Source organism: Bombina bombina, chromosome 6, assembly GCF_027579735.1.
Source record: "Bombina bombina isolate aBomBom1 chromosome 6, aBomBom1.pri, whole genome shotgun sequence".
Classification (NCBI taxonomy): Eukaryota; Metazoa; Chordata; class Amphibia; order Anura; family Bombinatoridae; genus Bombina; species Bombina bombina.
Window position 1 is genome coordinate 1,079,808,564 of NC_069504.1, and position 25,018 is coordinate 1,079,833,581.

The 25,018-nt window shown below is 41.7% G+C and overlaps 1 protein-coding gene across 1 annotated transcript in view; it reads left to right on the forward strand.

Moving 5' to 3' along the window:
* Positions 1-25,018, forward strand: part of NUP205 (nucleoporin 205) — a 373,309-nt gene that overhangs the window by 287,927 nt on the left and 60,364 nt on the right. Inside the window, exons 30-31 of the mRNA XM_053719689.1 lie at positions 3,387-3,513; positions 10,553-10,629. Of these exons, the coding sequence (XP_053575664.1) occupies positions 3,387-3,513; positions 10,553-10,629 (204 nt within the window). The remainder of the gene's footprint in view (positions 1-3,386; positions 3,514-10,552; positions 10,630-25,018) is intronic.

The window sequence follows — 25,018 nt, forward strand, 5'->3', positions numbered from 1 at the left end:
AGAGACGTCTGAAATTGGTTTCAGCTTGTCGAAACCTTCAGTCTCAATCATTCCCTTCGGTAGCTTTGTGCATGGAAATTCTAGGTCTCATGACTGCTGCATCGGACGCGATCCCTTTTGCTCGTTTTCACATGAGACCTCTCCAGCTTTGTATGCTGAACCAATGGTGCAGGGATTATACAAAGATATCACAATTAATATCCTTAAATCCCAATGTTCGATCTTCTCTGACTTGGTGGTTGGATCACCATCGTTTAATTCAAGCGGCCTCTTTTGTTCGTCCAACCTGGACTGTGATCTCAACAGATGCGAGTCTTTCGGGTTGGGGAGCTGTATGGGGATCTCTGACAGCGCAGGGGGTTTCGGAATCTCAGGAGGCGAGATTACCAATCAACATTTTGGAACTCCGTGCGATTTTCAGAGCTTTTCAGTTCTGGCCTCTTCTGAAGAGAGAATCGTTTATTTGTTTTCAGACAAACAATGTCACAACCGTGGCATATGTCAATCATCAAGGGGGGACTCACAGTCCTCAGGCTATGAAAGAAGTATCTCGGATACTTGTATGGGCGGAATCCAGCTCCTGTCTAATTTCTGCGGTTCACATCCCAGGTATAGACAATTGGGAAGCGGATTATCTCCGTCGCCAGACGTTACATCCGGGCGAATGGACTCTTCACCCAGAGGTTTTTCTTCAGATTGTTCAAATCTGGGGACTTCCAGAAATAGATCTGATGGCCTCTCATCTAAACAAGAAACTTCCCAGGTATCTGTCCAGATCCAGGGATCCTCAGGCGGAAGCGGTGGACGCGTTGTCACTTCCTTGGAATTATCAACTTGCTTATATCTTTCCGCCTCTAGTTCTTCCAAAAGTGATTTCCAAAATCCTAATGGAGCGTTTGTTTGTACTGCTGGTGGCTCCAGCATGGCCACACAGGTTTTGGTATGCGGATCTCGTTCGGATGGCCAGTTGCCAACCTTGGACACTTCCATTAAGGCCAGACCTTCTATCTCAAGGCCCATTTTTCCATCAGGATCTCAAATCATTAAATTTGAAGGTATGGAGATTGAACGCTTAATACTTAGTCATAGAGGTTTCTTTGATTCAGTGATTAATACTATGTTACAGGCTCGTAAATCTGTGTCTAGAAAGATCTATTACCGAGTTTGGAAGACTTACATTTCTTGGTGTTCTTCACATAAATTCTCTTGGCATTCTTTTAGAATTCCTAGAATTTTACAGTTTCTTCAGGATGGTTTGGATAATGGTTTGTCTGCAAGTTCCTTGAAAGGACAAATCTCTGCTCTTTCTGTACTTTTTCACAGAAAGATTGCTAATCATCCTGATATTCATTGTTTTGTACAGGCTTTGGTTCGTATTAAGCCTGTCATTAAGTCAATTTCTCCTCCTTGGAGTCTTAATTTGGTTCTGAGGGCTTTACAGGCTCCTCCGTTTGAACCTATGCATTCTCTGGATATTAAATTACTTTCTTGGAAAGTTTTATTCCTTTTGGCCATCTCTTCTGCTAGAAGAGTTTCTGAGTTATCTGCTCTTTCTTGTGAATCTCCTTTTCCGATTTTTCATCAGGATAAGGCGGTGTTGCGGACTTCATTTAATTTTTTACCTAAAGTTGTGAATTCTAACAACATTAGTAGAGAAATTGTTGTCCCTTCATTGTGTCCTAATCCTAAGAATTCTCTGGAGAGATCTTTACATTCTTTGGATGTAGTTAGAGCTTTGAAATATTATGTTGAAGCTACTAAAGATTTCAGGAAGACTTCTAGTCTATTTGTTGTCTTTTCTGGTTCCAGGAAAGGTCAGAAGGCTTCTGCCATTTCTTTGTCATCTTGGTTAAAGTCTTTGATTCATCATGCTTATGTGGAGTCGGGTAAATCCCCGCCTCAAAGGATTACGGCTCATTCTACTAGGTCAGTTTCTACTTCCTGGGCTTTTAATAATGAAGCTTCTGTTGATCAGATTTGCAAAGCAGCAACTTGATCTTCTTTGCATACTTTTACAATATTCTACCATTTTGATGTTTTTTCTTCTTCTGAAGCAGTTTTTGGTAGAAAAGTACTTCAGGCAGCTGTTTCAGTTTGATTCTTCTGCTTATAATTTCAGTTTTTTCATTTTAAGATTAAAACTTTTTGATTTGGGTTATGGATTATTTTTTCAGCGGAATTGGCTGTCTTTATTGAATCCCTCCCTCTCTAGTTCCACACCTTGGGTATCTGCTATCCCATACATCACTAGCTCATGGACTCTTGCCAATTACATGAAAGAAAACATAATTTATGTAAGAACTTACCTGATAAATTAATTTCTTTCATATTGGCAAGAGTCCATGAGGCCCACCCTTTTTGTGGTGGTTATGATTTTTTTGTATAAAGCACAATTATTCCAATTCCTTGTTTGATGCTTTCGCTCCTTTCTTATCACCCCACTTCTTGGCTATTCGTTAAACTGAATTGTGGGTGTGGTGAGGGGTATATTTATAGGCATTTTGAGGTTTGGGAAACTTTGCCCCTCCTGGTAGGAATGTATATCCCATACGTCACTAGCGCATGGACTCTTGCCAATATGAAAGAAATGAATTTATCAGGTAAGTTCTTATATAAATTATGTTTTTACCTCAAAAGTTTCTCAGTTGCCACATCCCATTGTTTTGGACTTCTAAGCAGCAAATCAGTATGTCTGTCCCGGGACAGCGGAAGGAGCGAGCTTACGTGCACACTCATCTTATTTCCCTATTCAGTGTAAGGAAGTTTACAATGAAATTTCATGAGAGTTCATTGAAATCTCATGAGATCACAGTAAAAGAGTTCATGACCTCAGTACTGCTGATGCTGATTGGCTGCTGTTCATTTCTTCATTTTTTTTTTTTTTACCTGCAGCTGGACAGCAGCTGAGTATAACTTTTTACACGGCACTTGCTCTGCTGAGCTGAGGAAATTGTGAGGTAAAATATCTTCCTTTTTTACATAGAGATGCTCAGGTGATATTTTCCTGTCAGCTTTTTACTGTTCTACTGCATCAGTTTCAAGTGATTTAGCATATGAGTATTATGTCCCTTTAATACTGTAGAAAAAATGTAATTATCATTTATTTGTATAGTGCCCCAAAATTCTGTAGAGCTGATTGGTCTTACAACACAGTCTGTGCTCAGAAATGAAGAAAACAATCTCTACAAATTATATAACTTTCCTTGTGTTGCTTCAAGTCTTAGGGGAGTGGGGGGAGGAGTAATGCCATCAGTTTAGCCTGGATGACTACTCATATTTTAGCAATTACAACTCAAGAGATGACATTGGTTTAATTTTTGTTATTATGTTTTACACTTATATGAAGTAGAAATAAAATACATATTTGTTTATTTTTTCCCTCCCAGGTTTTACAATTCCTCATTGCACATTCTGATACCACCCAGGCCATCCTTAGAAGCCAAGAGGGAAGTCTGGGCTCTTTGCAAGAGCTAGCTTTACTTACAGGCATCATCAGCAAAGCTGCTCTACCAGGTAACCGTTAAGAAATAAACTGAGTACTTTTCATGTTTCCCAAAATACAGTTCAGATATTTTCCTAAACAAACAAATATATATATATATATATATATATATATATATATATATATATATATATATATATATATATATATATATATATATTCACACTGTGTGGCCACTTTATGCTGAGCCTCCTTTTAGCCTTCAAACAACCTTAATTTGTCTAGGCATGAATTCAACAAGATGCTGGAAACGTTGTGCAGCTATTGTGTACCATGCAGAAATGAGTGTGTCACTCAACTGCTGGAGATTCCACGGCACGAAACATGTTTGTGTGTTTGACTACTTGTTAGGCTGGGTCTCTGGCTGTGATGTTTCTTACAAGGCTTTGAGCTTACATGGCATTGTACCCTTTTCTCCAACATAGGTGTGTCCGGTCCACGGCGTCATCCTTACTTGTGGGATATTCTCTTCCCCAACAGGAAATGGCAAAGAGCCCAGCAAAGCTGGTCACATGATCCCTCCTAGGCTCCGCCTACCCCAGTCATTCTCTTTGCCGTTGTACAGGCAACATCTCCACGGAGATGGCTTAGAGTTTTTTAGTGTTTAACTGTAGTTTTTATTATTCAATCAAGAGTTTGTTATTTTAAAATAGTGCTGGTATGTACTATTTACTCTGAAACAGAAAAGAGATGAAGATTTCTGTTTGTATGAGGAAAATGATTTTAGCAACCGTTACTAAAATCCATGGCTGTTCCACACAGGACTGTTGAGAGGAATTAACTTCAGTTGGGGGAACAGTGAGCAGTCTTTTGCTGCTTGAGGTATGACACATTCTAACAAGACGATGTAATGCTGGAAGCTGTCATTTTCCCTATGGGATCCGGTAAGCCATTTTTATTCACACAGTAAATAAGGGCTTCACAAGGGCTTATTAAGACTGTAGACATTTTCTGGGCTAAATCGATCATATTTGCACATATTTAGCCTTGAGGAATCATTTAATCTGGGTATTTTTTGTAAAATAATATCGGCAGGCACTGTTTTAGACACTTTATTCTATTGGGGCTTTCCCTAATCATAGTCAGAGCCTCATTTTTGCGCCGGTATGGCGCACTTGTTTTTGAGAACAGCATGACATGCAGCTGCATGTGTGTGGAGCTCTGATACATAGAAAAGTCTTTCTGAAGGCATTATTTGGTATCGTATTCCCCTTTGGGCTTGGTTGGGTCTCAGCAAAGCAGATTCCAGGGACTGTAAAGGGGTTAAATATAAAAACGGCTCCGGTTCCGTTATTTTAAGGGTTAAAGCTTCCAAATTTGGTGTGCAATACTTTTAAGGCTTTAAGACACTGTGGTGAAATTTTGGTGAATTTTGAACAATTCCTTCATACTTTTTCGCAATTGCAGTAATAAAGTGTGTTCAGTTTAAAATTTAAAGTGACAGTAACGGTTTTATTTTAAAACGTTTTTTGTGCTTTGTTATCAAGTTTATGCCTGTTTAACATGTCTGAACTACCAGATAGATTGTGTTCTGACTGTGGGGAAGCCAAGGTTCCTTCTCATTTAAATAATAATTTAGTAAAAATGATGCCCAAGATGATTCCTCAAGCGAGGGGAGTAAGCATGGTACTGCATCATCCCCTCCTTCGTCTACACCAGTTTTGCCCATACAGGAGGCCCCTAGTACATCTAGCGCGCCAATACTCCTTACTATGCAACAATTAACGGCTGTAATGGATAATTCTATCAAAAACATTTTAGCCAATATGCCCACTTATCAGCGAAAGCGCGACTGCTCTGTTTTAGAAAATACTGAAGAGCATGAGGCCGCTGATGATATTGTTTCTGAAGGGCCCCTACACCAGTCTTAGGGGGCCAGGGAGGTTTTGTCTGAGGGAGAAATTTCAGATTCAGGAAAAATTTCTCAACAAGCTGAACCTGATGTGATTACTTTTAAATTTAAGTTGGAACATCTCCGCGCTCTGCTTAAGGAGGTGTTATCCAATTTGGATGATTGTGATTATCTGGTCATTCCAGAAACACTATGTAAAATGGACAAGTTCCTAGAGGCCCCGGGGCCCCCCGAAGCTTTTCCTATACTCAAGCGGGTGGCGTACATTGTTAATAAAGAATGGGACAGGCCCGGTGTACCTTTCGTACCTCCCCCCATATTTAAAAAATTGTTTCCTATAGTCGACCCCAGAAAGGACTTATGGCAGACAGTCCCCAAGGTCGAGGGGGCGGTTTCTACTCTAAACAAGCGCACCACTATACCCATAGAAGATAGTTGTGCTTTCCAAGATCCTATGGATAAAAAATTAGAAGGTTTGCTAAAAAAGATGTTTGTTCAGCAAGGTTACCTTCTACAACCAATTGCATGCATTGTCCCTGTCACTACAGCCGCGTGTTTCTGGTGCGATGAGCTAGAAAAGGCGATTATTAGTAATTCTTCTTCTTATGAGGAGATTATGGACAGAATTTGTGCTCTTAAATTGGCTAATTCTTTCACCCTAGACGCCACCTTGCAATTGGCTAGGTTAGCGGCGAAAAATTCTGGGTTTGCTATTGTGGCGCGCAGAGCGCTTTGGTTAAAATCTTGGTCAGCGGATGCGTCTTCCAAGAACAAATTGTTTGACATTCCTTTCAAGGGGAAAACACTGTTTGGCCCTGACTTGAAAGAGTTTATCTCTGATATCACTGGGGGCAAGGGCCACGCCCTTCCTCAGAATAGGTCTTTCAAGGCCAAAAATAAACCTAATTTTCGTCCCTTTCGCAGAAACGGACCAGCCCCAAGTGCTACGTCCTCTAAGCAGGAGGGTAATACTTCTCAAGCCAATCCAGCCTGGAGACCAAGGCAAGGCTGGAACAAAGGAAAGCAGGCCAAGAAACCTGCCACTGCTCCCAAGACAGCATGAGATGCGGGCCCCCGATCCGGGACCGGATTTGGTGGGGGGCAGACTCTCTTCACTCAGGCTTGGGCAAGAGATGTTCTGGATCCTTGGGCGCTAGAAATAGTCTTCCAAGGTTATCTTCTGGAAGTGATTCATCCTGTTCCATTAAAAGAACGAGGGATGGGGTTCTACTCCAATCTGTTCGTAGTTCCCAAAAAAGAGGGAACGTTCAGACCAATCTTAGATCTCAAGATCCTAAACAAGTTTCTCAAGGTTCCATCGTCCAAAATGGAAACCATTCGAACAATCCTTCCATCCAGAAAGGTCAATTCTTGACCACGGTGGATTTAAAGGATGCGTATCTACATATTCCTGTCCACAAGGAACATCATCGGTTCCTAAGGTTCGCATTCCTGGACAAGCATTACCAGTTCGTGGCGCTTCCTTTCGGATTAGCCACTGTTCCAAGGATTTTCACAAAGGTACTAGGGTCCCTTCTGGCGGTGCTAAGACCAAGGGGCATTGCTGTAGTACCTTACTTGGACGACATTCTGATTCAAGCGTCGTCCCTTCCTCAAGCAAAGGCTCACACGGACATAGTCCTGGCCTTTCTCAGATCTCACGGATGGTAAGTGAACGTGGAAAAGAGTTCTCTATCTCCGTCGACAAGAGTTCCCTTCTTGGGAACAATAATAGACTCCTTAGAAATGAGGATTTTTCTGACAGAGACCAGAAAAACAAAACTTCTAAACTCTTGTCGGATACTTCCTTCCGTTCCTCTTCCTTCCATAGCACAGTGCATGGAAGTGATAGGTTTGATGGTAGCGGCAATGGACATAGTTCCTTTTGCGCGCATTCATCTAAGACCATTTCAATTGTGTATGCTCAGTCAGTGGAATGGGGACTATACAGACTTGTCTCCGAAGATACAAGTAAACCAGAGGACCAGAGACTCACTCCGTTGGTGGCTGTCCCTGGACAACCTGTCGCTAGGGGTGACCTCCCGCAGACCAGAGTGGGTCATTGTCACGACCGACGCCAGTCTGATGGGCTGGGGCGCGGTCTGGGGATCCCTGAAAGCTCAGGGTCTTTGGTCTCGGGAAGAATCTCTTCTACCGATAAATATTCTGGAACTGAGAGCGATATTCAATGCTCTCAAGGCTTGGCCTCAGCTAGCGAGGGCCAAGTTCATACGGTTTCAATCAGATCATTCAATGGGCGGAGACTCGCTCCTGCCACCTGTCTGCAATCCACATCCCAGGAGTGGAAACTTGGGAAGCGGATTTTCTGATTCGTCAGACATTGCATCCGGGGGTGTGGGAACTCCATCCGGAAATCTTTGCCCAAATCACTCAACTGTGGGGCATTCCAGACATGGATCTGATGGCCTCTCGTCAGAACTTCAAGGTTCCTTGCTACGGGTCCAGATCCAGGGATCCCAAGGCGACTCTAGTAGATGCACTAGTAGCACCTTGGACCTTCAACCTAGCTTATGTATTCCCGCCGTTTCCTCTCATCCCCAGGCTGGTAGCCAGGATCAATCAGGAGAGGGCGTAGGTGATCTTGATAGCTCCTGCGTAACCACGCAGGACTTGGTAGGCAGATCTGGTGAATATGTCATCGGCTTCACCATGGAAGCTACCTTTGAGACGAGACCTTCTTGTTCAAGGTCCGTTCGAACATCCGAATCTGGTCCTACTCCAGCTGACTGCTTGGAGATTGAACGCTTGATCTTATCAAAGCGAGGGTTCTCAGATTCTGTTATTGATACTCTTGTTCAGGCCAGAAAGCCTGTAACTAGAAAAATTTACCACAAAATATGGAAAAAATATATCTGTTGGTGTGAATCTAAAGGATTCCCTTGGGACAAGGTAAAGATTCCTAGGATTCTATCCTTTCTTCCAGAAGGATTGGAGAAAGGATTATCTGCAAGTTCCTTGAAGGGACAGATTTCTGCCTTGTCTGTGTTACTTCACAAAGAGCTGGCAGCTGTGCCAGATGTTCAAGCCTTTGTTCAGGCTCTGGTTAGAATCAAGCCTGTTTACAAACCTTTGACTCCTCCTTGGAGTCTCAACTTAGTTCTTTCAGTTCTTCAGGGGGTTCCGTTTGAACCCTTACATTCCGTTGATATTAAGTTATTATCTTGGAAAGTTTTGTTTTTGGCTGCAATTTCTTCCGCTAGAAGAGTTTCAGAATTATCTGCTCTGCAGTGTTCTCCTCCTTATCTGGTGTTCCATGCAGATAAGGTGGTTTTACGTACTAAACCTGGTTTTCTTCCAAAAGTTGTTTCTAACAAAAACATTAACCAGGAGATAGTCGTGCCTTCTTTGGGTCCGAAACCAGTTTCGAAGAAGGAACGTTTGTTGCACAATTTGGATGTTGTTCGCGCTCTAAAAGTCTATTTAGATGCTACAAAGGATTTTAGACAAACATCTTCCTTGTTTGTTGTTTATTCTGGTAACAGGAGAGGTCAAAAAGCAACTTCTACCTCTCTCTCTTTTTGGATTAAAAGCATCATCAGATTGGCTTACGAGACTGCCGGACGGCAGCCTCCTGAAAGAATCACAGCTCATTCCACTAGGGCTGTGGCTTCCACATGGGCCTTCAAGAACGAGGCTTCTGTTGATCAGATATGTAGGGCAGCGACTTGGTCTTCACTGCACACTTTTACCAAATTTTACAAGTTTGATACTTTTGCTTCTTCTGAGGCTATTTTTTGGGAGAAAGGTTTTGCAAGCCGTGGTGCCTTCCATTTAGGTGACCCGATTTGCTCCCTCCCTTCATCCGTGTCCTAAAGCTTTGGTATTGGTTCCCACAAGTAAGGATGACGCCGTGGACCGGACACACCTATGTTGGAGAAAACAGAATTTATGTTTACCTGATAAATTACTTTCTCCAACGGTGTGTCCGGTCCACGGCCCGCCCTGGTTTTTTAATCAGGTCTGATGATTTATTTTCTTTAACTACAGTCACCACGGTATCATATGGTTTCTCCTATGCAAATATTCCTCCTTAACGTCGGTCGAATGACTGGGGTAGGCGGAGCCTAGGAGGGATCATGTGACCAGCTTTGCTGGGCTCTTTGCCATTTCCTGTTGGGGAAGAGAATATCCCACAAGTAAGGATGACGCCGTGGACCGGACACACCGTTGGAGAAAGTAATTTATCAGGTAAACATAAATTCTGTTTTTTTAAAATACAATGTGAATACAAAATAAAAAGGGACGTCTCCCTATACTGTAAATGTAGACAAGTGAACTATAGCTATTAAAAGCGGAATAGAGGGATAAAAGCAAATAAAAAGTTATTATTCTTTGAACGTTCATAAAGCTTTAGAGGAATAAGAGCCAAGCAATCTTGCACAGTTCCTGCTAGATTATTGCTAGATCATGGGTCTGATAATCGTGCACAGTGTCCTGTTTGTGCAGCGTGTGTATCTTATACAGGGCGGTAATGGTATGAAGGCAAGGAGGAACACTCGTAGGTAAACCACTTAGGCACTTTATGAAATATAATAACCAGAGTTCATATACGGCATCTAGCAATAATCTAGCAGGAACTGTGCAAGATTGCTTGGCTCTTATTCCTCTAAAGCTTTATGAACGTTCAAAGAATAATAACTTTTTATTTGCTTTTATCCCTCTATTCCGCTTTTAATAGCTATAGTTCACTTGTCTACATTTACAGTATAGGGAGACGTCCCTTTTTATTTTGTATTCACATTGCATTTTATTAAATATATATGGTTATTTTTATATTGGTGTTGCAATACTTTTAGCCTTTACGGGCGCACTTCTCTATCTTTAAGCTTAGCTTAAAAATTTGTATGTATGGTTCCTTGACACATAACAGGAATTGTGTCTTTAGATAAGTGTTTAGTACCCTCTCCTAGCGCATCTAATCTTTTAATTGTAATTGTACCCTTTTTGTCAATAAAAGTTATATTTTATACCAATCCGGTCCATTGACACCTGGGACTTTTTTCTTTTTTATACTTATATTCATTATAAGATTGAACCTCCTGTGGGTGTAGCTAAAGAAAATTGTACGAATAACACTGATAGTATAAGGTTCCTCAGTGTACAACAGTTTAATATAAATACTTTGTCATTGACGTATGTTGTAGATCTGTGGCTTTGAACTACATTTTGTTTTACAGGTATTCTAAGTGAGCTTGATATCAGTTTGAACGAAGGTTCCATAATGGAGTTGCAAGGACATATTGGCCGCTTCCAGGTAATGCCTCCTGTAGTTGGATTGTTACTTATTTGGCTTGTCAAACTCCATTCAGTGCTATATTATTATTATTTTTTCCTGATAACTTATCACAAAGCTTTTTTTTCTATATTGGGATGTATAACTTTAAAACAATAAATATGGTGACATAGCTGATGGTGATGAATATATATATTTATAGTTTTATATAACAAACATCAAAGTAGAAAGTCTGTGTTGCTACAACAAAGGCACTTTCTTTATGTGCTTACACTACCGTTCACTCTGAGCATAATGGAAATAATGGTGAGAGTCCATCCACCCTGTGCATTTGTCTGTGGGTCAGGTTGTGCGTTTCAGACTAAGGCTATACATCAGATGCAATATGTGTATAAGTGCTGGGGACCGGGCCCCGTGCAGCCTATGGCCGCTTGCAACTCACGATTACTGTCGTGGCCTCTCGGTCTGATGCAGCAGTCCTCCTGCCTCTCTCCTTCGGTCTCCCAACGTGCAGCTTCAGGGCTGTCTGAGACGTCTGTAGCGTCGGGAGTCCTCCGTGTCCACGTGGTAGAGTGACGTCAAATCCTTGCGCCGGATGTCTGGTACTGGCGCCGAAGTAGTTCCGTAGTGTAAGCACTGGTGCCTGTATCCTTTAGGAAGAAAGTTGCCGAGCTTGGTGACCCCGGATCCTGGCCATAGATACACAAAAAATGAAGAAAGAATTCGATCCGTAGGTCAAATGAGTGAGTTAAAAACAACTTTATTTGTTATCCATTAAAAAGTCCCTGGAGGGGTCCTACAGCAAAGAAACATAGAGCACTGTGTACTCAAGCTGACATGTTTCGGCTGTGTGCCGTAATCATAGCTTGATTGAGTGCATCAGTGCTAACCATTTAAAAGACAATGTTAATTCTGATTGGTTAAAACATGATTACACATTTTCAATGTTAGAACTAAAGTGCTGTGTTAACCTATTCCCTGCCTGATTATTTTATGCTGCTGACCAACTACTAACTTTTGTTGAAAAATTACATTCTTGTATTTGTATGTAAGTGTAGATATGGGAAACTGTGAAAAATTATTTGAAGATTTGGACCTAATGCACTATATGACCATCATTAAAGTGGGTGAAATAAATTAGGTATTCTATTTTGCGTTGTTTTTAAACATTCTGTTTAGCGCATTATTTCTGTTTTGTGTATTAATTATGTACCTAAGTTGTAACACTAACTGATTGAGGACTGTACCTATAGTGAATAAAATTCTTGTTGTAGTTTTTATCTATCTACTTGGAAGACCTCTGATAAGTTTCACTGGACTGGTGACTTATTATACATTATGCTTACTAATCAATATCATTATGTAAGTGCATAACCGAGACACTTCTTTTTCTTCTCTAGTGATTTATTCTATTTACTGCTAAGGTACGAAAGAGTGTATGTATTCCACATTTATCTAAATGTTCTGTCTAACAATCAAAGCTTTTTCCCAATAGTATGTTATGAGATTTTTGGGAATTTGAAAATCTGAGGTACTTAGTGTTTGCTTAGTAATGTTGTGTGAATATGAATATAATTCTACAATACTGTTTATTAATTTGTTACTATTGCCAATAGTTTATTAGATCATATTCGGAGTTCAGACCCCTTGGCACTCTTGTTTGGAGTTTAAAGATCCAATACATCTCTCTTTTTCCCAAAATTAGATTCCTGTCCCCACCTCTTAAAGGGGTTTTGATTCTTTCAATGGCTTGCCATCTCAGAGTGGTACTGCTTTTATTGTGTGAATCTTTGAAATGTCTGACCAAGGGGGTAGTTGCCTCTCCCATTTTGATGGTAGACAAATGATTTCGTATTCGGACATTAACCTCAGTTGAGGTGAGTCCTACATATTGCAGCTTACATTCCACACAGGATAGAACATATATGACATAGGAGGATGTACAGTTTAGGCAGGAGGTTATTTTAAACACTTCACCTGTGACTCCTGAACGAAATTCATTCGAGATAATGGCTTTGTCACACGGTTTACATCTGGCCCTACCACATCTGTACATCCCTCTATGCCTTAGCCAAGAGCTTTCTTCTGTGCCTGTTATCCTGGGCAATTCAGAGGGTGCCAAATAATTTCCTATAGTTTTGCTTTTCCGATAAGAACATCTGAGGCCCCTATCCACACTGTCTACAAGTCTGTCATCAGCTTTAAGTAGATGGAAGTGTTTATTTATTATACCACAGATGTTCTTATAATCTGTGCTATAATCTGTTACAAATGTAACTTTTCCTTCCTGAGTGGATGGATTGGAGGATCTTAATGATCCCTGTAAAAGTGCCTTCCTATCCAGTCTGTCTACCTGTGACTTTGCTTGCTTGACAGTATATTTGGGATAGCCCCTTTGCAAGAGTCTCTTCTCCAGATCTCTGCTTTGTGCCTGATAAGTGCTCTCATCTGTACAGTTTCTTTTTGTTCTGATGAGTTCACCTTTAGCCACTGCCAGTGGAACTTGCTTAGGATGGCAACTCTTTGCGTGAAGCAAAGTGTTTTTTGTAATCGGTTTCCGATAAGTACTTGTTCTGACTCTGCCCTTTTCAGCAACTGTTAGGGTAAGGTCTAGAAAATGTATCTGACTAGTATTTGTCTCATGAGTAAATCTGAGACCTATACTGTTGTTATTCAGTTTGGTCATAAAGTCAGACATTTCATTGTCTGTACCCTGCCAGACAAACAAGAGATCATCTATGTATCGCCTATAAAAGGCGATACATAGTTTATGATCATTTTCTTCTCCATAGATGTGGGACAGCTCCCACCAACCCATAAAAAGGTTGGCGTATGAGGGCGCAAATTTGGCCCCCATTGCTGTCCCACACCTCTGGAGAAAAAAATCCTCATTGAACCTGAAATAATTGTGATTGAGGAGAAAGTTGGTGACTCTCAGAATATACCTGATAAATGTTTCATCAAAATAGGAAAATTCCTCTAGAAAGAAGGTTATAGCTTTTAAGCCTTCTCCATGTGGAATGGAAGAGTACAGAGCCGTGACATCAATTGTCAGCCACTTAAACTGGCTTTCCCAATTGAAGTCTTCCATAAGATTCAGTAAATCTTTCGTATCTCTTATGTGGCTCTGTAAGCGGACCACAAACGGATAGAGGATTGCATCAAGCCATTGTGACAGATGCTCAAGGAGGGACCCTATGCCACTCACAATGGGCCGTCCCTGAACATCCGTCAGGCTCTTATGCACTTTTGGAAGATGGTGGAAGATGGGCACAACAGGATTCTTTACAAAAAGAAAATCATGTGTGTTTAAATTCAGGTGCCCATCCTCCAGACCATCATCCAAAAGTGATCTCAGTTCCTTTTGAAAGGGAACGGTGGGATCCCTTGTAAGTCTCACATAATTGTTAGTATCATTGAGTTGTCGCTCTGCTTCACTAATGTAGGCACTTCTGTCCTGGACTACCACCGACCCCCCCTTTATCCGCTGAGTGGATAATGAGGTTTTTGTTTTTCTGTAACTCTAATAGAGCTTGTTTCTCTTTGTGGGACAAATTAGCTTTGTGCTCACCTCTATCCGTCATATGTGACAGTTGTGTGAGATCTTGTTCTATCCTGTTATAGAAAGTTTCCAGGATGGGGCCCCTAGACTGTATGGGATAGAATGTTGATTTATTCCTAAAGCCATTGAAATTCTTAACCGTGTGTGTGGGATTTTCATTTTCTCCTACAGTTGCCAAGTTTTGTATTGTGATCAGATCACAAGTTTCTGAAAAGTCCAAGAGCTGTGAATTTTCAGGGCCGTGCTGGAATGATGTTATGATCTCAGGGTCCTCAGCCCTCATCTCATTACTCCCCTGAAAGTGTTTTCTGAGGGTGAGATTTCTGATTAGTCTGTTTACATCCAGCATGGTCCTGAAAAGATCAAATGAGCAAGAAGGGGCAAAATTTAAGCCCAGACTGAGTACTTTTAATTGTGTGTGTGTTAAAGTAATTGAGGAGAGATTGATAACATTATACTCTTTTATTGGTATTTCGTTGCTCTGTTTCCTCTTTTGGGATACCTGTTCTGTTTGTGCTGGCCTATTCCAGTTTTGTCCTGGGCTTGGTGAAAAACCTGCTCGAACTACCTGCGGTCTTCCCCCACATTGGAAATATTGCTAATTATCTGTTGACTGGTACTGCCCACATACTTGGATACTGTGCCACTTTTCTGTGTGCTGTGTGGGTGGGGATTATTTTTTGGATTGCTTTTGCTCTGTTTTGCTTGTATTATCTCTGGGGCACTTTCTTGAAGTGTAACCTGCTTGTGTGTATTTTTTAGTATCCCCTTGGGTGCAATCTCCTGCTCTTCCCCACTTGAGGCTCCCATTTCTCCTCCTGACTCAAATTCACTATCTGTAGTTCTGCCTGGGCCTGTATGAGTACTGTTAGAGTTAGATTTAATCCCTCTCCCTCTTCCTCTGTTCCTGCTCCGTGATCTCCCTCTCCTACTATTAGACCTCCCACCTTGTCTCCTATTGGTGTGACTCCATATATAAACTGATTGTGTATCATAATCAAGTTGATCTCTTTGATACTTTATATGTTTACGGTTGAGGATAATGTTTTTAGACTCTGTGAGTGCAGATCTTAAAATGCAATTGGATTTGAGATAATCTATCTCCATTCTTTTGCTATTCAATACTTGTTGCAACTCATCTATTTCTTGCCTAATATTTTCAAGCATTTTACTTTTGTAATTAATTAGCAAATTCATTAATCTTAGTGAGCATTCTGTTAATACAAAGTTCCATTTGGTAATACATTCAGAGTCCTGTGTTTCGAATGTTGGAAACTTGCTTATCCTCAAACCCCTTGGTATGATAAGTTTTATGTACTTTTCAAAAGTCCATATATCGAACTGGAGCTTGTGTTCCCTAACAAGTAGTTGCTCCATTCTGTCAAATAATTCACTTAATGAGTATGTGGAAATGTCCAAAGAAAATACTGTATCAAAGTCCTGGTCTCCATATCCCCTCTCAGCAGCCGGTAGTAGGGAATAAAAGTTAACTACGGACCCCTCCATTTTGTAAGTGAGCTCTTAATGTTGTGCTACACAGTAATGCTGCCAGATAGCATTAAATTCAAACAACAAACATCAAAGTAGAAAGTCTGTGTTGCTACAACAAAGGCATAATATTTAAGTCCAAAAACATATGAACACTTTCTTTATGTGCTTACACTACCGTTCACTCTGAGCATAATGGAAATAATGGTGAGAGTCCATCCACCCTGTGCATTTGTCTGTGGGTCAGGTTGTGCGTTTCAGACTAAGGCTATACATCAGATGCAATATGTGTATAAGTGCTGGGGACCGGGCCCCGTGCAGCCTATGGCCGCTTGCAACTCACGATTACTGTCGTGGCCTCTCGGTCTGATGCAGCAGTCCTCCTGCCTCTCTCCTTCGGTCTCCCAACGTGCAGCTCCAGGGCTGTCTGAGACGTCTGTAGCGTCGGGAGTCCTCCGTGTCCACGTGGTAGAGTGACGTCAAATCCTTGCGCCGGATGTCTGGTACTGGCGCCGAAGTAGTTCCGTAGTGTAAGCACTGTTGCCTGTATCCTTTAGGAAGAAAGTTGCCGAGCTTGGTGACCCCGGATCCTGGCCATAGATACACAAAAAATGAAGAAAGAATTCGATCCGTAGGTCAAATGAGTGAGTTAAAAACAACTTTATTTGTTATCCATTAAAAAGTCCCTGGAGGGGTCCTACAGCAAAGAAACATAGAGCACTGTGTACTCAAGCTGACATGTTTCGGCTGTGTGCCGTAATCATAGCTTGATTGAGTGCATCAGTGCTAACCATTTAAAAGACAATGTTAATTCTGATTGGTTAAAACATGATGTTTAAAAACAACGCAAAATAGAATACCTAATTTATTTCACCCACTTTAATGATGGTCATATAGTGCATTAGGTCCAAATCTTCAAATAATTTTTCACAGTTTCCCATATCTACACTTACATACAAATACAAGAATGTAATTTTTCAACAAAAGTTAGTAGTTGGTCAGCAGCATAAAATAATCAGGCAGGGAATAGGTTAACACAGCACTTTAGTTCTAACATTGAAAATGTGTAATCATGTTTTAACCAATCAGAATTAACATGGTCTTTCTCCAACATAGGTGTGTCCGGTCCACGGCGTCATCCTTACTTGTGGGATATTCTCCTCCCCAACAGGAAATGGCAAAGAGCCCAGCAAAGCTGGCCATATAGTCCCTCCTAGGCTCCGCCTACCCCAGTCATTCTCTTTGCCGTTGCACAGGCAACATCTCCACGGAGATGGCTTAGAGTTTTTTGGTGTTTAAATGTAGTTTTTGTTCTTCAATCAAGAGTTTGTTATTTTAAAATAGTGCTGGTATGTACTATTTACTCTGAAACAGAAAAGAGATGAAGATTTCTGTTTGTAAGAGGAAAATGATTTTAGCAACCGTTACTAAAATCGATAGCTGTTTCCACACAGGACTGTTGAGATGAAGTAACTTCAGTTGGGGGAAACAGTGGGCAGACTTTGCTGCTTGAGGTATGACACATTTCTAACAAGACTCGGTAATGCTGGAAGCTGTCATTTTCCCTATGGGAACCAGTAAGCCATTTTCTTAGTTTAAGTAAAAGAATAAAGGGCTTCATTAGGGCTTAAAAAACTGGTAGACATTTTTCTGGGCTAAAACGATTACTTTACTAAGTATATTTGGCAGATTATTACTTTTAATAGTTGTTAAATCTTGGGGATTGTTTTAATAAAAACGGCAGGCACTGTATTGGACACCTTTTTCACTGGGGGCCTTTTCTAGTCATAGACAGAGCCTCATTTTCGCGCCTCTAATGCGCAGTTGTTTTTGGAAAGGATGGCATGCAGATGCATGTGTGAGGAGCTAAGAACCACTGAAAAAGCTTATAGAAGGCATCATTTGGTATCGTATTCCCCTCTGGGCTTGGTTGGGTCTCAGCAAAGCAGATACCTGGGACTGTATAGGGGTTAAATGTAAAAACGGCTCCGGTTCCGTTATTTTAAGGGTTAAAGCTTTCATTTGGTGTGCAATACTTTTAAGGCTTTAAGTTACTGTGGTGAAATTTTGGTGAATTTTGAACAATTCCTTCATACTTTTTCACATATTCAGTAATAGTGTGTTCAGTTTAAATTTTAAAGGGACAGTAACGGTTTTATTGTAAAACGTTTTTTGTGCTTTGTTGACAAGTTTAAGCCTGTTTAACATGTCTGAACCATCAGATAACGATGTTCTATATGTATGAAAGCCAATGTGTCTCCCCATTTAAATATATGTGATATATTTGTGTCATAATGTCCAAACAAAGTAGGGATAATAATGCCATAGATATGATATTGCCCAAGATGATTCCTCTAATGAGGGGAGTAAGCATGGTACTGCATCATTCCCTTCTGTGTCTACACCAGTTTTGCCCACACAAGAGGCCCCTAGTACATCTAGTGCGCCAATACTTATTACCATACAACAATTAATGGCTGTAATGGATAATTCTATTGCATGCATTTTTTCCAAAATGCCTACTTATCAGAGAAAGCGTGATTGCTCTGTTTTAAACACTGAAGAGCAAAAGGACGCTGATGATATCTGTTCTGACATACCCTCACACCTATCTGAAGGGGCCAGGAGGGAGGTTTTGTCTGAGGGAGAAATTTCAGATTCAGGGAAAATTTCTCAACAAGCAGAACCTGATATTGTAACTTTTAAATTTAAATTACAACATCTCCACGCACTACTTAAGGAGGTATTATCTACTCTGGATGATTGTGACAATTTGGTCATTCCAGAGAAATTAGGTAAGATGGACAAGTTCCTAGAGGTTCCGGTGCCCCCCGATGTTTTTCCTATACCCAAGCGGGTGGCGGACATAGTAAATAAGGAGTGGGAAAGGCCCGGCATACCTTTTGTCCTCCCCCTATATTTAAGAAATTATTTCCTATAGTCGACCCCAGAAAGGACTTATAGCATACAGTCCCCAAGGTCGAGGGGGCGGTTTCTACTCTAAACAAACGCACTTCTATTCCTATAGAAAATAGTTGTGCTTTCAAGATCCTATGGATTAAAGGTTAGAGGGTTTGCTTAAAAAGATGTTTGTTCAGCAAGGTTACCTTCTACAACCAATTTCATGCATTGTTCCTGTCACTACAGCTGCGTGTTTCTGGTTCGAAGAACTAGAAAAGTCGCTCAATAAAGAATCTTCATACGAGGAGGTTTTGGACAGAGTTCAAGCTCTTAAATTGGCTAACTCTTTTTTCTTCTGTTATGTGTGATCAGTCCACGGGTCATCATTACTTCTGGGATATAACTCCTCCCCAACAGGAAATGCAAGAGGATTCACCCAGCAGAGCTGCATATAGCTCCTCCCCTCTACGTCAGTCCCAGTCATTCTCTTGCACCCAACGACTAGATAGGATGTGTGAGAGGACTATGGTGATTATACTTAGTTTTTATGACTTCAATCAAAAGTTTGTTATTTTACAATAGCACCGGAGCGTGTTATTACTTCTCTGGCAGAGTTTGAGGAAGAATCTGCCAGAGTTTTTTACTATGATTTTAACCGGAGTAGTTAAGATCATATTGCTGTTCTCGGCCATCTGAGGGAGGTAAAAGCTTCAGATCAGGGGACAGCGGGCAGATGAATCTGCATTGAGGTATGTAGCAGTTTTTATTTTCTGAATGGAATTGATGAGAAAATCCTGCCATACCGTTATAATGACATGTATGTATACACTTCAGTATTCTGGGGATGGTATTTCACCGGAACTACTCTGTTAAAAGTCACTAATCCTTTTAATAAGTATTTATCATGTTAAACGTTTTTGCTGGAATGTAGAATCGTTTACATTGCTGAGGTACTGAGTGAATAAATATTTGGGCATTATTTTCCACTTGGCAGTTGTTTGCTTTTAATTGTGACAGTTTCGTTTCTCTTCACTGCTGTGTGTGAGAGGGAGGGGCCGTTTTTGGCGCTCTTTGCTACGCATCAAAAATTTCCAGTCAGCTACTCTTATATTCCTGCATGATCCGGTTCATCTCTGACAGATCTCAGGGGTCTTCAAACTTCTTTGGAGGGAGGTAGATTCTCTCAGCAGAGCTGTGAGAATTTTATATTGACTGTGAATAAAAACGTTGCTCTGTAATTTTTATGTCAAATTTAATTATTGTTATTTTACTAATGGGAACAAACCTTTGCTAAAAGTTGTGTTGTTTTAAAGTTTGATGCTATAACTGTTTTTCAGTTCATTATTTCAACTGTCATTTAATCGTTTAGTACCTCTTTGAGGCACAGTACGTTTTTGCTAAAAAAGATTATAACCAAGTTGCAAGTTTATTGCTAGTGTGTTAAACATGTCTGACTCAGAGGAAGATATCTGTGTCATTTGTTCCAATGCCAAGGTGGAGCCCAATAGAAATTTATGTACTAACTGTATTGATGCTACTTTAAATAAAAGTCAATCTGTACAATGTGAACAAATTTCACCAAACAGCGAGGGGAGAGTTATGCCGACTAACTCGCCTCACGCGGCAGTACCTGCATCTCCCGCCCGGGAGGTGCGTGATATTATGGCGCCTAGTACATCTGGGCGGCCATTACAGATAACATTACAAGATATGGCTACTGTTATGACTGAAGTTTTGTCTAAATTACCAGAACTAAGAGGCAAGCGTGATCACTCTGGGGTGAGAACAGAGTGCGCTGACAATACTAGGGCCATGTCTGATACTGCGTCACAGCTTGCAGAGCATGAGGACGGAGAGCTTCATTCTGTGGGTGACGGTTCTGATCCAAACAGATTGGATTCAGATATTTCAAATTTTAAATTTAAATTGGAGAACCTCCGTGTATTACTAGGGGAGGTCTTAGCAGCTCTCAATGATTGTAACACCGTTGCAATACCAGAGAAACTGTGTAGGTTGGATAAATACTTTGCGGTACCGGCGAGTACTGACGTTTTTCCTATACCTAAGAGACTAACTGAAATTGTTACTAAGGAGTGGGATAGACCCGGTGTGCCGTTCTCACCCCCTCCAATATTTAGAAAGATGTTTCCAATAGACGCCACCACTCGGGACTTATGGCAAACGGTCCCTACGGTGGAGGGAGCAGTTTCTACTTTAGCTAAGCGTACCACTATCCCGGTGGAGGATAGCTGTGCTTTTTCAGATCCAATGGATAAAAAATTAGAGGGTTACCTTAAGAAAATGTTTGTTCAACAAGGTTTTATATTGCAACCCCTTGCATGTATCGCGCCGATTACGGCTGCGGCAGCATTTTGGATTGAGTCTCTGGAAGAGAACCTTAGTTCATCTACGCTAGACGACATTACGGACAGGCTTAGAGTCCTTAAACTAGCTAATTCATTCATTTCGGAGGCCGTAGTACATTTAACCAAACTTACGGCTAAGAACTCAGGATTCGCCATACAGGCACGTAGGGCGCTGTGGCTAAAATCCTGGTCAGCTGATGTTACTTCTAAGTCCAAATTACTTAATATACCTTTCAAGGGGCAGTCTTTATTTGGGCCCGGTTTGAAAGAAATTATCGCTGACATTACAGGAGGTAAGGGCCACGCCCTACCTCAAGACAAAGCCAAAGCTAAGGCTAGACAGTCTAATTTTCGTCCCTTTCGGAATTTCAAAACAGGAGCAGCATCAACCTCCACTGCACCAAAACAGGAAGGAGCTGTTGCTCGTTACAGGCAAGGCTGGAAGCCTAACCAGTCCTGGAACAAGAGCAAGCAGGCCAGGAAACCTGCTGCTGCCCCAAAGACAGCATGAACCGAAAGCCCCCGATCCGGGACCGGATCTGGTGGGGGGCAGACTTTCTCTCTTCGCCCAGGCCTGGGCAAGAGATGTTCAGGATCCCTGGGCACTAGAGATCATATCTCAGGGATACCTTCTAGACTTCAAATTATCTCCCCCAAGAGGGAGATTTCATCTGTCAAGGTTGTCAACAAACCAGATAAAGAAAGAAGCGTTTCTACGCTGTGTACAAGATCTGTTATTAATGGGAGTGATCCATCCGGTTCCGCGGTCGGAACAAGGACAAGGGTTCTACTCAAACCTGTTTGTGGTTCCCAAAAAAGAGGGAACTTTCAGGCCAATCTTAGATTTAAAGATTCTAAACAAATTCCTAAGAGTTCCATCGTTCAAAATGGAAACTATTCGGACAATCTTACCCATGATCCAAAAGGGTCAGTACATGACCACAGTGGATTTAAAAGATGCTTACCTTCACATACCGATCCACAAAGATCATCACCGGTATCTAAGGTTTGCCTTCTTAGACAGGCACTACCAGTTTGTAGCTCTTCCATTCGGATTGGCTACGGCTCCAAGAATCTTCACAAAGGTTCTGGGTGCCCTTCTGGCGGTACTAAGACCGCAAGGGATTTCGGTAGCTCCGTACCTAGACGACATTCTAATACAAGCTTCAAGCTTTCAAACTGCCAAGTCTCATACAGAGCTAGTTCTGGCATTTCTAAGGTCGCATGGATGGAAAGTGAACGAAAAGAAGAGTTCTCTTTTTCCTCTCACAAGAGTTCCATTCTTGGGGACTCTTATAGATTCTGTAGAAATGAAGATTTACCTGACAGAAGACAGGTTAACAAAGCTTCAAAATGCATGCCGTGTCCTTCATTCCATTCAACACCCGTCAGTAGCTCAATGCATGGAGGTGATCGGCTTAATGGTAGCGGCAATGGACATAGTACCTTTTGCACGCCTACACCTCAGACCGCTGCAATTGTGCATGCTAAGTCAGTGGAATGGGGATTACTCAGATTTGTCCCCTACTCTGAATCTGAATCAAGAGACCAGAAATTCTCTTCTATGGTGGCTTTATCGGCCACACCTGTCCAGGGGGATGCCATTCAGCAGGCCAGACTGGACAATTGTAACAACAGACGCCAGCCTACTAGGTTCGGGCGCTGTCTGGAATTCTCTGAAGGCTCAGGGACTATGGAATCAGGAGGAGAGTCTCCTTCCAATAAACATTCTGGAATTGAGAGCAGTTCTCAATGCCCTTCTGGCTTGGCCCCAATTAACAACTCGGGGGTTCATCAGGTTTCAGTCGGACAACATCACGACTGTAGCTTACATCAACCATCAGGGAGGGACAAGAAGCTCCCTAGCAATGATGGAAGTATCAAGGATAATTCGCTGGGCAGAGTCTCACTCTTGCCACCTGTCAGCAATCCACATCCCGGGAGTGGAGAACTGGGAGGCGGATTTCTTGAGTCGCCAGACTTTTCATCCGGGGGAGTGGGAACTTCATCCGGAGGTCTTTGCCCAAATACTTCGAAGTTGGGGCAAACCAGAGATAGATCTCATGGCGTCTCGCCAGAACGCCAAACTTCCTCGCTACGGGTCCAGATCCAGGGATCCGGGAGCGGTTCTGATAGATGCTTTGACAGCACCTTGGAACTTCGGGATGGCTTATGTGTTTCCACCCTTCCCGCTGCTTCCTCGATTGATTGCCAAAATCAAACAGGAGAGAGCATCAGTGATTCTAATAGCGCCTGCATGGCCACGCAGGACTTGGTATGCAGATCTAGTGGACATGTCATCCTGTCCGCCTTGGTCTCTACCTCTAAGACAGGACCTTCTGATACAGGGTCCGTTCAAACATCAAAATCTAACTTCTCTGAAGCTGACTGCTTGGAAATTGAACGCTTGATTTTATCAAAACGTGGTTTTTCTGAGTCGGTTATTGATACCCTGATACAGGCTAGGAAGCCTGTTACCAGAAGGATTTACCATAAAATATGGCGTAAATACCTATACTGGTGCGAATCCAAAGGTTACTCCTGGAGTAAGGTTAGGATCGCTAGGATATTGTCTTTTCTACAAGAAGGTTTAGAAAAGGGTTTATCAGCTAGTTCATTAAAGGGACAGATTTCAGCTCTGTCCATCTTGTTACACAGGCGTCTGTCAGAAAATCCAGACGTCCAGGCCTTTTGTCAGGCTTTAGCTAGGATCAAGCCTGTGTTTAAAGCTGTTGCTCCGCCATGGAGTTTAAATTTAGTTCTTAACGTTTTACAGGGTGTTCCGTTTGAACCCCTTCATTCCATTGATATAAAATTGTTATCTTGGAAAGTTCTGTTTTTAATGGCTATTTCCTCGGCTCGAAGAGTCTCTGAGTTATCAGCCTTACATTGTGATTCTCCTTATCTGATTTTTCACTCAGACAAGGTAGTTCTGCGTACTAAACCTGGGTTCTTACCTAAGGTAGTCACTAACAGGAACATCAATCAAGAGATTGTTGTTCCATCCTTGTGCCCAAATCCTTCTTCAAAGAAGGAACGTCTTCTACACAATCTGGATGTAGTTCGTGCCCTCAAGTTCTACTTGCAGGCAACTAAAGATTTTCGCCAAACTTCTTCCCTGTTTGTCGTTTATTCTGGACAGAGGAGAGGTCAAAAAGCTTCTGCTACCTCTCTCTCTTTTTGGCTTCGTAGCATAATACGTTTAGCCTATGAGACTGCTGGACAGCAGCCTCCTGAAAGAATTACAGCCCACTCCACTAGAGCTGTGGCTTCCACTTGGGCCTTTAAGAATGAGGCCTCTGTTGAACAGATTTGCAAGGCTGCAACTTGGTCTTCGCTTCATACTTTTTCCAAATTTTACAAATTTTACACTTTTGCTTCTTCGGAGGCTATTTTTGGGAGAAAGGTTCTTCAGGCAGTGGTTCCTTCTGTATAATGAGCCTGCCTATCCCTCCCGTCATCCGTGTACTTTTGCTTTGGTATTGGTATCCCAGAAGTAATGATGACCCGTGGACTGATCACACATAACAGAAGAAAACATAATTTATGCTTACCTGATAAATTCCTTTCTTCTGTTGTGTGATCAGTCCACGGCCCGCCCTGTTTTAAGGCAGGTAAATATCTTTTAAATTATACTCCAGTCACCACTTCACCCTTGGTTACTCCTTTCTCGTTGATTCTTGGTCGAATGACTGGGACTGACGTAGAGGGGAGGAGCTATATGCAGCTCTGCTGGGTGAATCCTCTTGCATTTCCTGTTGGGGAGGAGTTATATCCCAGAAGTAATGATGACCCGTGGACTGATCACACAACAGAAGAAAGGAATTTATCAGGTAAGCATAAATTATGTTATTTTAGATGCCGCTTTGCAATTAGCTAGATTAGCGGCGAATAATTCAGGGTTTGCTATCGTGGCGCGCAGAGCGCTTTTGCTTAACATCCCTTTCAAGGGTAAAACACTGTTTGGCCCTGACTTGAAAGAGATTATTTCAGACATCACTGGGGGAAAGGGCCACGCCCTTCCTCTGGATAGGTCTTTTAAGGCTAAAAATAAGCCAAATTTTTGTCCCTTTCGCAGAAACGGACCAGCCTC